General features: G+C 46.3%; 1 protein-coding gene across 1 annotated transcript in view; it reads left to right on the top strand.

Moving 5' to 3' along the window:
* Positions 1 to 14,387, top strand: part of cox10 (cytochrome c oxidase assembly factor heme A:farnesyltransferase COX10) — a 31,675-nt gene extending 17,288 nt beyond the window's left edge. The window contains exons 5-7 of the mRNA XM_069160219.1: positions 7,431 to 7,501; positions 10,974 to 11,206; positions 12,388 to 14,387. Of these exons, the coding sequence (XP_069016320.1) occupies positions 7,431 to 7,501; positions 10,974 to 11,206; positions 12,388 to 12,821 (738 nt within the window). The 3' untranslated portion in view covers positions 12,822 to 14,387. The remainder of the gene's footprint in view (positions 1 to 7,430; positions 7,502 to 10,973; positions 11,207 to 12,387) is intronic.
* The last annotated feature ends 3,030 nt before the right edge of the window (positions 14,388 to 17,417 follow it).

The following is a 17,417-nucleotide window of genomic DNA, read 5'->3' as shown; positions in this document are numbered from 1 at the left end:
CACACACATGCTCCCGTTCCAGTCTCGTTGTGGTCAGACGCAGCTGCGGACGAAAAAATGGAAACACTCACATTCTCTCAAACATACACACGGTCGTGCACATGCCTCCTTTTCAACTGCAACCCAAACTGTTGAGAGGCTTTCAAACTTCATGTCATGTCAGTCACACCCTCACAGTTATTTGCAAATGTCTGCTGATGGCGGAAAGGACTGTTTATTTCTTTTTAAACAAGTGGCCACACACACACACACACACACACACACACACACACACACACACACACACACACACACACACACACACACACTCTCTCACGGAGTTCTATGTATTCAGCCTCCACTGATATGTTTTCCCACAGTGTGTGAGACTCAGTAGAATGCAGTTAAGTATGTGCACAGTTAATGGTAATCGGGAACCGCAGTGAAATGCCCTCATTAGTAAGAACGTTAACTTATCAGGCTGAGACTAGAGATATGGCCGGCCAGCTTTCCAAAAGGAATTCGCCTTGTTTGCACAGTTGATGTGTTTACAGTGGAGAGAAAATGAACGTGTTAGCCGGCGTGGCTCAATGTCTTGTTCTTGTTTGCAGTGGTACCGAACCATTTTATATTCATTTTATGAAACTTGAACTATTTCACCTTAAAACATGACCACAACACTATCAGCAGCACGGTAATGTGCAGGGAGCAGGGAGAAGCAATAACTTTTGCGAGTTTATTTTGCAACGTCAACATCCGCACTTATGTTACATGTGTTTTTGTGACTAGCTGTGTTTGGACAGCTGCGATTTTACAGTGAACTTTAGCTGAGAGAGAGCACATCAAATTACGTGTCAAACTCATTGAAATCAGCAACGGGGAGCTACTAAAAAAAAAAAAAATACTAAAATAAACTGCCCACGGCAATAAGCTGAGTAAGGTGTTTTCAGTGACGTTTGTTTTTCAAGATGGGCAGAGCATCTGTCTGTCCAAGACAGAATAAGGTGTGTTCGCTCAGGAGAGCAACCGGTTTGGTTTTCTGTGACAGTCACGGGGTTGTGCACCAATAGCCTGTTTACCAAACGGTGTCTCGGTGATGAAATATATCTCTTTCTGAGAGAAGGTCTCGTAATCCTCCAGATTTGCAGTCGTCCTAACTGCTCCCCCAACAAGAGTCTGGCTCGTAATCTGAGTCCTCCCTCACACTAGGAGGCACTGTGGGCTGGTCCCCAATGCAATGTAAATGATGAAAATAGCGATATTATATGACACACACAAGGAATGCACTGTGTGAATGAACTACGGCATCACTTCTAAACCCATCGGTACGTGTGTCGACCCCCCCCCCCCTTCCCTAGAGCCCCAGTTTAGCAGCTTAAGACAAGTCTCTGAGCAGAACAGAAATGGATAACACTCATTTATGTGGAGTTCTGAACCCAAAACTTTTCTTCAAGTTATTTATGGAGGCAAAGCAGCAGCTGTCAAAGCCCCCTTTGATCAACTACGCCGTGTATGAATAATCCTCTACTTTTAGCGTTTTCTCTTTTTGTTTCAAGCTCCGTCCTCGTCTCGTTCCAACACTGCTTCCCCCTCTCCGTGCCCCGTTCCTCGAGTCTCGCATGCCTGTGCCCTGCAGCGAGATCCCCCCAGATCCTGCCCATATCATCTGCACAGGCAAAAGGGACAGATTATCGGCAGGCCAGAGGTAATGCGGCTCTGCTCGGCATTAATTGGCTGATTAACATGAGGACAGTTTAGCACTTCACTGTCCCACACTCAGCCCATTAATCAAGAGGGAGGCTGTGCCAGCTGAACTGCTGCCAACAGCTCGACACAGAGCACTATAAAGAGAGCTGGAGGAGGCGTGGGTTCAGCCCGCAGCTAAGAGGGAGACGTGATCCACTCTTTGGCCAGACGGAGTACTGCAGTCTCCAACGTGATGCCCGGGGAAGAGTGAAGGGAGACTTGTGGGGCTTGTCTGTGTGTGTTGCAGCGGCAGAGCGCACCAGACCAGGAAGTACGGGGGGGGGGAGGGGGGAGGAGGTTTAACCGTTTGAAGGCCGGCGGGACAAAATATCTTCACGACACCGGCGTTTTGATTTTGCTTTTGCATTCGATTTCTCATCGTGAATTAAACAGCGCGAGCGGTTTGAGCTTTTCGTTCCGAGTCAGACGAGCTGATCCGACATCATTTCATCACATCAAAAGATCACGGAGGGCGAGGAGGTGTCCACACGCAGCGTTCCAGACGCGGACGCAACTTTTTTTTTATCTTTCACCTCCACTGCAGATAGAGTGATCTAAATATGACCATTTTCCCCCGTGACAGAAACGAAGTGATGGAGATGCCCCTCGGCACGTTTGTCGAAACCACTTCAGTGCTAAAATCCAATTTGTAGTCGCACTACGAACGCCTTGAAGTGATTTTGACTGCTTACAACAAAACCGTGTTCAACCTATGGATGGAAAACTCTTTTATAATATACTATACTTACATTTTCACTTTGAATTGGGTGAAGGAGTTATTAGATGCACAGGTTAACATGCAATAAGTTATAGCCGTGATTAGGGCTCCACAACTAATCGCAATAAAACCGCAATCTCGATGCAATCTCGACTTTGTCGCACTTTTATTTGGGACATTACCTACATCAAAAGAGGCGGTTCTACTTTCTCTCAACCAATAACAACGCAGCATCACACCACGTCATCAATGATGATAAATCATGTAACGGCTGTAGTTTTTGAACATTTTGATTCATTAGTGTTATATTCGACTCGGTAGTCATTTCATTAATATGAATGATTTGAAATTTACAAGGTTTCCTTGATTAATGTCACCATTTATATTATTACTAATATTTTACGAGAATATTTTATGCCCTATATTAGGCACCATCTCTGTTGGTGTAGCATTTATACCAGTTATATAACCACCACCCACAGACAATGCTCCCAGGTTGATTCTAACAGTTTAATAAGCACTTTGGAAGTGTTTAACAGGTTCTTCAGGGGAGCGGTGTAAAATCCCAGCATTGCTCACATAGCTCCGAGACTATTCATTTTACTCAGGAGACATCAATAGCATTTATGTGACAGGCAGCACAGCGGTCCCCGTTGTACCACAGAAACACCTTGAAATAACCTTCATCTGCCATGCCATCGCTTTTGTGTTGTGACGAGTCAGGCTGCTCGCCTCGTCTGTTGTGTTCCGTTCCTCTTCTTTCATTTGACTTCAAAACGTTGCGAATGCGCGCCAGAACCGTTGAATTGACTTCTGAGGAAAGCTTAATCTATGTAAATCTTTGGCTGCTTGTTTGTCAAGTGGCTGATCAGAGACAGTTCACAGTTGGTGTTGAAAGGGGGTTGGGAGGAGGGTGGGGGGGGGGGGGGGTGGAGGGCGCTCTCTGAGAGCTCTCGTGCCTTTTTTTTTTTTTAAGTAGACTTGGCTCGCGTGCACCGCGGCTCTGCCCGCCCCTGCGGATGTTTGAGCCTGCCATTCAGCTCCAGTGTGCAAACAGGTGACACTCTGACAAGTGACGGCTTGTGATTGTTGGGTTTAGGCCGAGCACCTGGGCTGCCCTCGGCGGAGCGAGCGAGAGAACGCTGTTTGGGCCAGCTGATGTTCCCGCGAGCCAAAAAGCCGCACAGCTGCTTCGCTGCTTCGCTGCTTCGCTGCATCTGTTCCCTCTCGCCTCTTGAGTAAACACGGTAAACGCACAGCGTGTAGTTGCCGTGGCGCTCCTCGTGGCGCCTCCCGTTGTTGCATCGCCGGCCGATCACAGACGTGATTGTCGGCTCGGTAAGACAGACCTTCTCTCGCGGGGCGATGCGCCATCGACGTATAATATCCTTCTTGATTAAGTGGCCATACAAGCCAACTTACTAAGTTAAAAACAATTTTTTTTGTGTTGTTTTTTGTTTTTTTTACACATTTTATCAAAACTTTGCCCCTTAAATTCTTCTGCCCGAGAGTTTAAATTACAGCCATCCGTCTGATACACTTTGTGGGTTGGTGTCGCCATAAATTATGTCAAAATACAAAGCTAAATTGTCTTCCCTCGGCTTCGACACAAGAATAGGAAGTGCCTCCCCGCAGGCTGTTATCAATTTAGCCCCGGTGGTTGGCGGCGGAACACGTTCTGTCTTTGATAGCTCGGAGGATCTGGCAGCCGAACACCCCCTCTCCTTTTTGCTTCTCACTTTGGTCTCGCCTGTTTTCCGTCCTCATCATCTGGCACATAATTGTCGCTCCAGTTATGGGTTAGGTGTGTGTGTGTGTGTGTGTGTGTGTGTGTGTGTGTGTGTGTGTGTGTTCGTTCATAATTGAAAGCAGCAGTCTCTCCATGGCTTCCGGTTCAGTGCACCCACCCATCTCTCTCCGTTGATCCATAAAGGTGTCCATATTATTCATTCGGGCAGTTTTTGAGGGGAACTGTATTTTTATTTATTTTTTTAAATTGAAGCCCCGATCCACCTCCGAACCTTTTATTTGTTTGTTTGTTTGTTTTTTTACTCTCGGTACGCCACCTTTTTAAAACGGCCCATTGTGCTCCACTGCTCAGCATGTCGGTGAGCGAACGACGAGTCAGCCGCACAGCCTTTTAAACAAACAGCGGCCACCGATTTCAATTACAAATGTCATAGTGTGTCGGTGAATGATGCGAGCAGAGGCGCATCATCCTCAAAACAAACAAATAAATAAACAAAAGGTCTGTTTGCATTCAATCCAGAGGCACTGTGCACACATGTCCTGATTCAAGCTGAATTGCAGTATTAGCATATTGTTCCTGCTGGAGATGAAGGGAGGCTGTCAAGGTCCTTTCCAAACATTCCTGCAACAGCAAGCTCTAAAATAACTCTTCCTTTTACAGAGGCTTTTTTTTTTTTTTTTTATATATATATTTTTTTTTTATAGGAAATCCATTTTAGATAACAGTTATTATGAAGTAGAGTATTTTTATATATCTACCGACATGTCGGCAGGGGTTCTTTTAACAATATTTTATTCACCAGTATTCCGTTTTATTTTTTTTTAAGTTAAATATCGGCATTGCAGAGGCACACCCGTCTGGTCAGGAGTGCCCTGCCGGAGTTGAAATTGTTGCTGAACGCTCCAACAGCCACCGGTTAAATACCCACTCAAGTTATCGCAACCAAAAGCAGGTGAAGACCTCTTAACTCTAAACTGTTAAGAGCCTCTAGACCTACCTGTAGCGGCGCACGTGCGCGCACGCCAAACACGAATGGCCCAATTATTATAAAGCCATCGCTGTAACACATGGCTGCGCTGGGCGGAAATAATGACACGGGCTGCGGAGGCCACTGATGCGAACCAGATGAGGCGCTCCGACTTGAAAGGTGGAGGAGAGGGAGGGAGGACGAGCGGGACCGGACCGAACCGAACCGAACCGTGGATCGGCGCGGCGCGGCGAGGTCGGCCGAGGGGCGCCGCGCTCACGTTAAAACGACGCGCACGCGGCAGGTTCATCCAAACAATGACGGGGAACACTGTGGGGTGCTTTCTCACGCTGGAAGGTTCCTCTTTGCTTCCTTTTATTTACCGTACAGGTGCGTTTATGGGCCTGCCGTGCACAATATCGGCCTCTTTCTTTGTTTTAAACACGCGGGACGATGTTATTGGAAACTGAAGTGGATCCCTTTTTTAAAAAATTTTTTTTTTAATGTGAGCAGTGTTGCAGCGAGCTTGGCAGCGGGCCGGCCGGAGGCCTGGTTCAAGCGCCGCTCTGCTCCGTCCTGGACACAAAGCGCATTTCTCTCTCTCTCTCTCTCTCTCTCTCTCTCTCTCTCTCTCTCTCTCTCTCTCTCTCTCTCTCTCCCATGCGGCCCCTGACCTCCTGACGCATTTCCTGACCCAGGAAATAGAATTAACACCTCGGCCCGGACCTCGGGGTCCGACAGCCGCATACACAGCTGCGCATTAGCCTGGCCCAGTCCAGACCCAGACCCGGCGCACTGGTGCTCTTGACTGAGCCAGAGGTGGAAAAGAGTAGATGGAGGTTTTCTGCGGCGCGTATGAAGAGTGCTTATCCCACCGTTAATTTTAATGTCTGTGTGTGCGCCTGGAGGGTTTTTAGTGCCGCTGCAGTTTCAGCGCTAACTACAACCAAATAATGAGATATTTTCACACTTTTCTGTGTCTTGTATTGCCATGAAAGGCTCTTTTTCTTCTCGTGTTTAATCAACTTTGACACAAATATTCACATCGGTAGCCGTGTCATGACACCGTGATCCACTTGTCGCCAGAAATCCCAAAGAAGCTCACAAAATGAGCTCGAGGAAACTCCCAACGTAATTAGAAGATAACCCAACTTAAAGATGAAAGTTCATAGCTGACATTTTGTAGTAGTTTTTTTTTTTTTTTGACCCCCTGATCTCAGAGGTTTTGTGTTTCTCCTCCCAAACTCCAAACCTGATTCAAACTGATGTGAAAAGGGAAAATAATGAAAATGCACGTTTGAGCTTTTTGGGACTCCGGTTTACAGTCGAGTATTATGAGCTACTTTCTGCATCAGACATTAATAGTGCAGCTCCCTCCCTAATGTTTTTAAAAACTAAAAACCTACATGATATCAAACGCAGTGCATTCCAGCAGGGTTATTGTATTAATATGGCGGTGCTCTGATGTCATAAGTGCACTAAATATGGGAACTTTTTGTGTTTGCGAAGAGAAAAGTGGATTATCTGTTTATTAGAGATGGATAGATCTTGATATTCCGTAGTGTAAGTGCTTTATCTGTTTTCTTCATTAGTCAAAGGCTTCTATCAGGCATACAAATACACACACACACACACACACACACACACACTCGCACATAGATTAGCCAGTTCCTGCGTTTAAGCACCCCATATGTTTGCATTTTAGTCACACTGCCAATCTCGAGGGAGCACTTTGAAGCATACTCTTCCAGAGCAGATCATAAAACAGGAGTATAAGTAGTTTTTCACATAGTTGTATCCCAGAACACCCCCCCCCCCCCCCCCCCCGAGCTGACTTAGAACAGGGCAAGCATTAAATACAGGCAGAGAAGAAGTACAAAATATATATCACGATGGTTGTTTCTTTCTATTCGCATCTTCCTTTGTTTGCAGAATATTTGCATAATATGTGTTTGTGTCTCAGCCCAACCTCTGCACCTCCATAATACAGAAAGCTGATTTCAGTTTTCTAAGCCACACCTGTAGCTGCTGTTGTGTGGGAGGTGTGCAAGAAGAGCCCATTAAAAAAAAAAAAACAACAACCTGAAACTGCATCTGATTTAGCTGTAGAACTGATGAATATTCACTTCTGCCTGCAGGTACAGTGTCACAGTATGTTTCCTTCTCGCGTTTTATGTGCGAGTGTGTTTGCATCTATAACAACGTGTTGTCATTTTGTGACGTGTCTTTTTTATTTTTTTTTTATTTTTTTTGTCGCTCTGTCTCCGCAGTACTTCGAGGTGCCCTTCGACTCCAACATGAACCGTACGAAGAACCGACCCCTCGTCAGAGGACAGATCAGGTACTGTTTTTGCCTTCTTTCTCATTCAGCAGCATTCTTCTCACGACGCTCCGTATGAGCGATTTGGCAGAGCGGCCTCATCTGCATTTTTTTTTTACTCTTTTTTTTTTTTTTTTTTTGAAGAAAGACAGTGAAGAATGAGCGGCGAGTGTACGGGAGGGGAGAAATGCAACGGCTCAGCATGAGTCGGGTTTATCGCCGAGGCAGCACAACAACACTGTGTGACCGCTCCGCAGAACACCCAAGCTCCCTTTTATACCGTTCATCCCGGGTGAATGACAAAGTGTGCTTCTGTTCTCCTGCTCACTGACCTGATCCTTACCTGGTGCTTCAGAGGGATTTTTTTTTTTTTTTCCCTCGGGGGGGTGGGGGTGTGGGGGGGGTTGAAACACGACCTAACGGGCTCGTGATGTCAAAGCCTGTGTGTATTTGCAGGCGATATTATAATGAAGACGACACCTTGAATAAAACAGTAGCACGGAGCACACATGCCGTATTGATTTACACCTTTCGGTTCCAGCTTTAGTTATTGAGTCGTTGCTGCTGAAGCGGGCCAGTAGATTTGTGCGTGTGTGCGTGTGTGTGTGTGTGTGTGTGTGTGTGTGTGTGTGTGTGTGTGCGTGTGTGCGTGTGTGTGTGTGTGTGTGTGTGTAGGATAGCGGCAGACAGAGACCGTCGCTTGCCAGTAAGAGAAATGCACGCCAGCAGTGACGACCCTCTGCTTTACACCTGTCGGGTGTAACCGGACCGTGTTGGGTGGGGTGGACGAGGCTTCGGGTGTAGTTTATCTGACCGCCCTCACTCCGCTGTTCAGATGTCAGATAACCTCCGCGTTGACGCATCGCCGCGCTCCTCCAAACCCTAACCTCGAGCTCTCGAGACCCTCGTCTCGGCTACCTGCCCTTTTGTCAACCTTTAAGCCGCGGGGCAGACGCGCAGATATTCACCGATGCGCGAACTAAAACAAATAACACGAATGTCCTCTGACCCATTGTTAGTCTCAGGAAGGGGCCTCCTTTGCCGTTTCACTCGGACAGGAAAAGCTCCCTTACATTTTTATCCAGGAGGAACTAAAGAAAAACAACCTGTTTACATAAGAGGATGAAACGCCGTCCACTCTGAGTGCAAATCCACTTCTGGCAAAACGGAGGCCGAATACCCGCCTCGCCTTCCGATGTGTGCCAGCTCCATCGTCGTTTTCACGACCGAACAACCTTTTAGTGCCGTAACGACCCACAACCATCTCATCCCCGTTTGAGGAATTCTCCGTTGACGTGCTGTTTAAAAGCGGACCCTCGTGCTGCCGAGGTGGTTGTTGGACATATTCTAAACACTTTCTCGTCTCTCGGGCTTTCAGCCCGTCCGTGACGAGAGGCGGCGTTCGTCCGTCCGCCTGTCTCGGAGACACGATGAAAGGCTCTTTATCTCTCGCTCCGTGTCTCTCGTCGTCTCCCTCACACATACGGTCTGCTCGTGGAGACGGAGAGCAGATGGGAAGCTGAGCCGTCCTGTCAAACAAGCCATCACGAGGCCACGTTTTACACACCGGCCATGTTATCTTCAGCCAGCTCGTGTCCCTCAGCTCGGTCCGTCTTGAATGCCCGACGATGATGTCAGAGTTGGAAGTAGTTTTGCGCCCTCGTGCACGATCCGCCCCGCCTTTTCCGTTTCCTTTTGTTTCTTCTTCAGTTAAACGCGGCCCTTCTTTTGTCGCGGTTCTCTTGAGTGTGAGGTTTCCACGTGAACTACCTTCAGCTCGGTGGGTCGGAGGAGCGCAGCGGATCAGTTCGAGTCTCCCGTCGGCACGGCGGCACACCTTCCGGTTGTCGAGCCGAAGACGGTTATGATTTCAGCATCGCAACAAATCTGGTGTCGCCGTGATCCTTCTGCCTTCTGATCAAGTCTTCGCTCTCACCGAGACTATCTTTAATCGTTCATCAAAATAAATCCGCTTCAGGTCCACTCGCTGGTTTTCCAGTAACTGTCAACAACATGTCATGTTCTTCGTCAACAGTTTGGTTTTACCGAATTTGTCAAACTACTCTGTCTGAGGTCAAGATCAAACTTTAAGGTAGTTTAATCATGTTTCTTTGTAACAAACTGCTGCTGAAATCAGAAGAAGTGAAACTCCGTCTCCCGCGGCTCGTAATTCATTAGTTCTAATCAAATTTGATATTTTTCACGAGTTTCTTTGCTTTTTTTTTTCCGTGCAAATCGCAGCGCAAATTAGCAAAACAAACCATTTCTGATGGATGTCTGTTTTTGTGTGAGAATTCGTGTCGGGGGATTAGTCAGTTTCTCTGGGGGGGGGGGGTAGTTGTGCCTCAGGATTCACTCTTGTCATTAAATAAGCTCCTTTCTGGCTGTCAAGGCAAAATAAACCTGTTTGTGTTCATGTGGATGCTGTTTAGTCTCAGTAGGTTTCAATGATCTGCAGTCTGTTTCCAGTTTTACACCAGTCTGTGAAGCCACTTGTGTTTCTGAGTAGATTTTTGTTTTCCACACTTTATTTGCCCTCTTTGATCACTTGAATATTTCACAGGTAAATTGGTTTTTAAGTAGAACCCTGTTCCTTCAGGCTGGCGGTTAGATCCCTTGTGTTTCCTATTTGAATCCCCGGCCTTGCTTGTGGTCGAACCAGCTGACCACATCTTGGTCTTTCTGTGTTGACATTACCCCACCTGACGCTCTGATCGCGGCTGCCTTTCGACTGTGAGCGGGCGACAGCGAACCCACCTCGGGCCATGTGATGTAGGACCCCCATCCCCCCCACCCCCCCTCCCGACCCGACCCTCCTCCGAGCCAGCCCACAGCCAGACTGTCAACAGCCCACAGCCAGCCAGCACGGCCCCATCCCAGCCCACATAAAACAGACACAACACCACTAATCACATTAATGCAGCGATCTCCCTGCGCGGCCACACCACCAAAATAAAAGCCCTGTTTGCTTTTTGAAGAAAAAAAAAAAAAAAGGGCCTGCGTTTGGTCAAGATGTTAATCTACCCTCTCTTTAATTTATGGAGCATTTACTGGCGAATTTGAACCAGACCTTGCCATCACTGCTTTCAGTTAAAGACGAGGAGGAGGAGGAGGAAGAAGTCTTCATCCGGCTAAAAAAGCCTGGGCTGCGGTGGTTTTTCTTTTTAGCTAGTTTTGATCTCTGGCGTGTGCACATGCTCTTCATCTTGCGGGGCTACTTTTATCCCCCGACAAACTCTTATCAGATGAGTTTCCTCCCGTTTGGAGGCGGAGGCCTGCGCGGCGTCTCGCGCCGAACACGTGGAGCAATCACCGTCTTATCTGGTGTCTGCACGAGCCCCACAAAACGTTCATCATCCCACAGTTCCCGTAGTAGTGACGAGCTGCTTTTTTTTTTTTTTTTCTTTTTCTTGCTCTCTCCTTTGTTTCAGCCTGGATCCGTGTAATGTAACTTTTCCCGTCTTTCTTCTCCACCCTCCCTTCCTCACGTCAGTCCCCTCCACGCAGTGTCCTTCGCTCTCGCCTGCGGCGTCCCCGGAGTGGCCCTCCTCACGCTGGCGGTGAACCCCCTGACGGGCTTCCTGGGCGCCCTCAACATCTTCCTGTACACGTGCTGCTACACGCCGCTCAAGAGACTCAGCATCAGCAACACGTGGGTGGGAGCGGTGGTGGGCGCCATACCTCCCGTGATGGGCTGGACCGCTGCCACCGGCTGTCTGGAGCCAGGTACAACTCACCGGCCGACGTATGGGAGGTTGAGAGGAGGGGGGGGGGGGGTTAACGGATGCGTGTTCATCTTGTCCGCGTGCTGGCGTGGAGATGTTAAGGCGGGTCGGCCGGAAACGTATTCGGCCGCAAGGACGACTTCGGCTTGAAGCGATTTAACAAGCACAAGATGCCAAACGTTTTCCTGGATACGGCTCCTCCAACGTGTAGATTTACTGCAGTTCTCTGTTTTATATCGTTGAAAAAGGAAATGTATCTGGATTTTAGGCTGTTGAAAGGAAAATAAAGACAATTGGCTTTCCCAGTATTATCAGACATTTAATCAAACCAGAGGCTCAATTATAGGAATAGTAAAGAGATGAATTGCAGCCCGCCTCGGCATCACTGTCGGGATTTGTTTGATCTCGGGTGTCACCGTTTTCACCTTTTCAAAAAGTGCCGCTCTGACATACAAACTCGGCATATTAGCCCGGATGGCGCTGCCGTTTCCATGTCTGCAGACACTGTGAAGGACAAAGAGCTGCTGTTAAATATAATTTATATCCAGCCAAAGTCGTTCTGACTCGTTTGCAGTCGGGATTTTGCATATTTGCTGAATTCAAAACTGAGGACAACTTTCCCATGTGGAGGGTTTTCTGTCGCCTGTTGTGACGACTCACTCTGATTAGTACTTGTGGTGAACACAAGTCCACACAGGATGTGAAACGAGCTACTGTCACGAAGTCAATCTGTGCACTTCCTCTTCTTGTCTGACAGTAATGTGACTTCTGGGAAAAGTTCATCAGGCAAAAGGGAACCACTTCAGATGATTAACAAAAACTGTGCTCGTTGTTGTTTTTTTTTTCTTTTTATTATTTATTAACATGGTAGTTTATATTTTTCTGAGCAGGCCAGAATGTTCAAGTTTTCTTCTGTTTATTATAAGAACAAACACTTTTCTGAATACTATAACAATATTTGAACAACAAAGGGGTTTATTTAATGAGAACAAATGTGTTTTATTGTCATTTTAAGACTCAAAGTCAGTAGTTTTATCTCAAATTCAAAGCAATAAAGCCTAATATTTGAGTTTCAATTAAACAAGCAGCAAATTAGTTCGAGCCGCTCAGACTGCAGTCGAAATCATTCACCCCCTCCCTCCTCTCTCTTCCCTCCCTCCCTCCCTCCCACTCCCCACGTAGGTGCTTTGTTGCTGGGTGGTTTCCTGTACAGCTGGCAGTTCCCCCACTTCAATGCCCTCAGCTGGAACTTGAGGGAGGACTACTCCCGCGGCGGCTATCGCATGATGTCCGTCACCCACCCGGCCATGTGCAAGCGGGTGGCCCTGCGCCACAGCTTGGCTCTGATCGCTCTGGCGACCGCGGCGCCTGCGCTGGACTTAACCACCTGGACCTTCCCCGTCATCTCCCTGCCCATCAACCTGTACATCAGCTACCTGGCCTTCGACTTCTACCGCAAGGGAGACCGCGGCAGCGCTCGCAAGCTGTTCTTCTGCAGCCTCTGGCACCTGCCCATGCTGCTGCTGCTGGCGCTCACCTGCAAGAAGTACAGCAGGAGGCAGGAGGGCGCCGCCCCGCCTCCAGCTCCTCTACCCCTCGCACTGCCGGCGAACTAGTCGCCACAGATATCCCGACGCCTCCCGAGGCCACCGAGACCCTCCTTTTAACCACAATACTCCTCCGGTGTGTCTCGGTGTGCTCGGGGGGGGGGGGGAGGTTCAACCGAAACCACTGGTGATCTCCGCATATCAGGAAAAGAGCTGGAGATAATGTGGAGCTGAATTACAGAAAACACTGAATTATCACATCAGGCTGTAATTATGTTGAATGTGTGTCCTGTAAATATTCTGTATTTATTTATGTCGGGGCCCACCAGTTCCTCTGTTCTGTTGTACATGACTGATGTTAAATGACCTTATGCAGTGTGAATTGCTCCTACGGATCCACAGAGGCCTCAGCGTCCGCAGAACAGACGACCAGATGCATTGAACGAATGCAAAAACAAAATGTATTTAAAAGATTTATGTTTGATTTTCAGACAATATATGAAAATAGGACGAAATCGAACCTCTTTCAGGAGCAGCTGCAACATAGCACCTCATATGTTTGGTTGTTGCTCTACTTTCACTCGATCCATATTACTTGACGGTTAATAAGACTCGTTGCATTTCGCTTCCCAGAAAAAGCACAGAGGGGTTTTTATTCATTAACCAGCCGTTGCATTGCAACGTCGGCCCACCGTGCGAAACGTCTTGGCTTCGCAATAACGGCAACAAAAATTCCGAGATGCCGACAATTGAGACCCGAGTCGTCAACAAAGGAAGTTATGTGGAGCACAAAGAGTGAGAAAGTGCACAGAGGGAGGAGGCCGGGCCGCCCGGCTCCACCCGACTGTTGGCTTCAGTCTTTGCTGTGATTACAGCTCGGAGGCCCTGCTCGCTTTACGGCTTCGCTCAGCCTCTCCGAAGGGGCGGACCAATCGGCAACCAATACGATGACGCGGAAGTTCCTCTGATGTCAGCGGTGGTAAGAGTTTCGGTACACAACATGCTGTATGTGGTGGTCAACGCCGGTCGGTTAAAGGACGCGCCAACGGTTTCAGCATGAACCCGAGGTCTACGTCGAAACGTAGATTCACACAGTGGCACCCGGCTGAAGGTCGCGTTCGGTCGGATGGCTCGAGTTCAAGACTTTTCACCCTGTCGGGCGGCGTTCCAAGTCCACGAGGAAGCAAAAATGCACCCGCATGAAATTTTTGTAAACTTGCGTAACGTATTTAACTCGGGTACTGTAAGTAACTAATTTGAACCCAAACCATGATCTTTATCCTTAAATCTAACCACGTGGTTTTGGCGCATACATTTAAGACACCTCGTCACATATCAGAGGCGTCGTCGGACTTTGTTTGGACAGTCATGCGACGCGGACGCAAGCCGGTTAAAAAAGGGTCCTGAAAAAAACAAAAAACACAAGACGTCTCTCAATTTGTGAGCCGTTATTGTGAAACGAACACGTTTTGCGCTTTGGATTGACGTCGTTATTCCACATTTTGATGCGAGACTGGGACGCTTTAACGTAATGCTTTAATTCAACATCGTTTGCCGGCACCAAAACACGGGGAACAGTTTACCCCCCCTGTAGTAAACAAATGTTCTCTAACAATAAACACGTCATTATTTTAATTCTGTCTCTCGTGTCATCAGTTCCTCGTCTCGAATTTCTGTTTTCGATGTTGTAAATTGTGCATGATTTGCTGCAAGCAGACCCCTTCCACCTTTACCCAACATACACAAAACACGCAAACTACAGCCGCACCTCGTTAGGTGACGCTGACTCCGCGTGCACATAATATATGGATTTAAGTTTCAATTATGGCCTTAGTGGATGCATGCTCGCTTTAAGCACAAATCTCCGTCCCTCCGACGGGGCTCTATTTAGCAGGCCACCTCGGCACCTGTCAGTCAACATGTGCTCCCCTTCCGCCCTTTACCCCTAGTTTTGGTATTTGGTTACATTTCCATCACCGCACTCGGAGAAACGAGCGTCCACCTCCCCCCCACCCCCCCTCCGCCCCGCACCTCCTTCCCCTCCCGCTGCCATCCTCTCCTCCATAAAAGAAAGGGGGCCGTAGGATTTAGCCAAGGCCGAGAGACCTGAAACGGCTCGACATCCTCGTAAAGCGTCTGACCGGATACGAGGTTTCAGAGGGTGAAAGCGGAGCGATTCGGCCAGCTGTTACAGTTTGGGAGAAAAGTGGGGAAAAAAAACACACACACACACACACACACACACACACACACACACACACACACACAGAAAACCTGTGTGGAGATTGAATGTCGATACCAACCTCCACGGCTCAAAGTGATGGTTTACAACATCCGCTCCTACAGAGGTGACTCTGGTGATGTCTGGTACCATCCGCCTTTATGGTTCAACAGTTAGTGGATTTTTCTTATTGTTTCTGTATATTTAGCATTCAGACCTGTAGCTGGCTGAGATTCCAGTTAACACGAGAGTGATGTTTTATTTGAATGTAAGTCCATCCTTTTAAATCAGCGTTATTCATAATTAACTATGAAAGTCTCAGGCAAGTTTATGCTCTGGTTGTAGAGACAAACAGGAGCTTGTTAAAAAAAAAAAAAAAAAAAATACCAAAACTTCATGTGAACCAACAAACAGCAATTTCTAAAGGTGTAATCTACTCAAAAACATCTTTCGCTTTGTGGAACTTTTGAATGTGCTCACCTTAAATATGATGCTAAGATTTGTATTTATGAGATGTTTTTTTGTGACATCACAGCTTGTTCGGAGCCCCATCGTGCCTGTTCGAATATGCAACTAATCCAAGTGGAATAATGAAGAATTTTTTTTTAATCATTTTAAGAGGATTTTATTCTGGTAAATTGATCTGCAATTAACATTTCAAACACAAACAATTAGGCTATTCAAAGCAGACTACGTGTATATATCTTAAAAAAATTGTCTGAGTAGATCTTAAAGTATTTATGTGACTTGTTAAGAGACCTCAAAACCTGCTGGTCATACCTTATGTAAAAGAACAGTTGACATTTTGAACTTGGATCAGATTTACTCTAATGTATGCAAACCTCAAAAAGTCACCGTATTATTATTTCATAAGTCAACAATATTTTATGAGCGCTCATCTTCCTTTATTTCCATGCATAAAGACGTGGATGGCTTTTCTCTTTTTTTCCCCACTGCTGATATCAGTCATTAAAACATTCGTGATTTTTTTTTTTTTTTTTTTTTTTTTTTTTTTGCCTTTTCAGTTTGAGTCTGAGGTGCTGTGCCAGAGTCAACAAAGTGAGGAGCGAAATATGCATCTGTAAACAGGAGAGAGGCTCCCAGCAGCAATCTGCATGTCAACCACAGTGCAGCAGGCTTTCATATATCCGCACACCGAGGCTCCCATCAGAGGGGGGAAATACTGTACTCCAGCTCGGGTTCCTGGACTCCTCAGACCAGGCAGTGAAAATCTCAGGATGACGGATGACCTCTGGCCTCTCTTCAAAAGGTTGGTAGATGCAAAGTAGAATTGAAATAGCGGCAGTAAATCCTACAGCAACATTTAAAACTGAGCGTGCACAGGGGAAAAAGAAAAAAAAAAAAAAAAGAAAAAAAAAGTAGTTCCATAAGTAGGAATATGAGAGTAAAAAGTGACTTTTAATGTCATGGAAAAACTCTTTTATTATGATAAATTCAATGTGGAACACAAGCAACAGGTAGTGTGAGTATTTCTCTTAAAAAAAAAACAACAACAAAAAAACACGACACATACAAAGGAAAATCTTATCTTGAAAAATCCACCGTATCGGCTCGGTTTGACGCCACCATCTTAATTTAATGTCCTTGTAATAAACCCAGGCCGTAATTTCGCCGTGACTTCTACTAATTGCAGCCAAGACAACTAAAAATAAAAGTTTTTGTTTTTTTTGGTACAATAAAACACATGTTAGGGGAGGCTGTTCACGTTTTAGCCTGTGTGTTGGTTCGTTTTAAAAACCATGAGTCTGTCACTGGGTCTGTTTCATGCGCTGCTGGAGTCGCCGAGGTTTAAATTACAGCTCTGTTTTGAGTCATCTCCAGTCAGATGAAAAGCATTCGCTGTCCTTTTTCTTCTTCTTCTCTTTAAATTGGTAATTAAGTGCGTGTTTCCAATGTTTTTTAGGTTTTTTTTTTAGTTTTTTTTTTTATTATTATTCTGAGGTTTTGCAGAGTTTCGCAAGCTCCCACCGACATTTTGAAGTTTATCTAATAAAAAGTGTGCTTGGGTTTTTCAGATGACTGAAAAAAAAATAGTTTTACGTATTTCGGTCTATATGTTGAGGAGAGTTTTTATTTTTTTTATTATCGTGCAGACTTTCTTTGTTAATAGAATATTTCAAAGTAAAACACTCCCCGGATTATTACGCACAGGCTGTTAATTATATCTTCTCATTTGCTGCATATTAAACAGACTTTTCAACTTTAGAATGAAGCTTTTAATGTCACAAATGAACGCCATGGGAGAGTGTGCTCTCTCCGTGAAGTCCATTATTTTGGATCATATCAAAAGAATAACTCTATAGAGATTCCATGTCCACGGAGATGGATTTAACCTGTTGAAATAATTCTTCCAACTTTACACAAGCAAACAGTTCCCGCTTCTTTCTTTTTTTTTTTTTTAAACGGTGTGTTGCCATGCTGTT

Source organism: Embiotoca jacksoni, unplaced genomic scaffold (assembly GCF_022577435.1).
Source record: "Embiotoca jacksoni isolate LCO1_2020_lvr unplaced genomic scaffold, fEmbJac1.0.p SCAF_26, whole genome shotgun sequence".
Classification (NCBI taxonomy): domain Eukaryota; kingdom Metazoa; phylum Chordata; class Actinopteri; family Embiotocidae; genus Embiotoca; species Embiotoca jacksoni.
The sequence above is the reverse complement of the archived record's forward strand: the minus strand, read 5'-3'. Positions and strand labels throughout refer to the sequence as shown.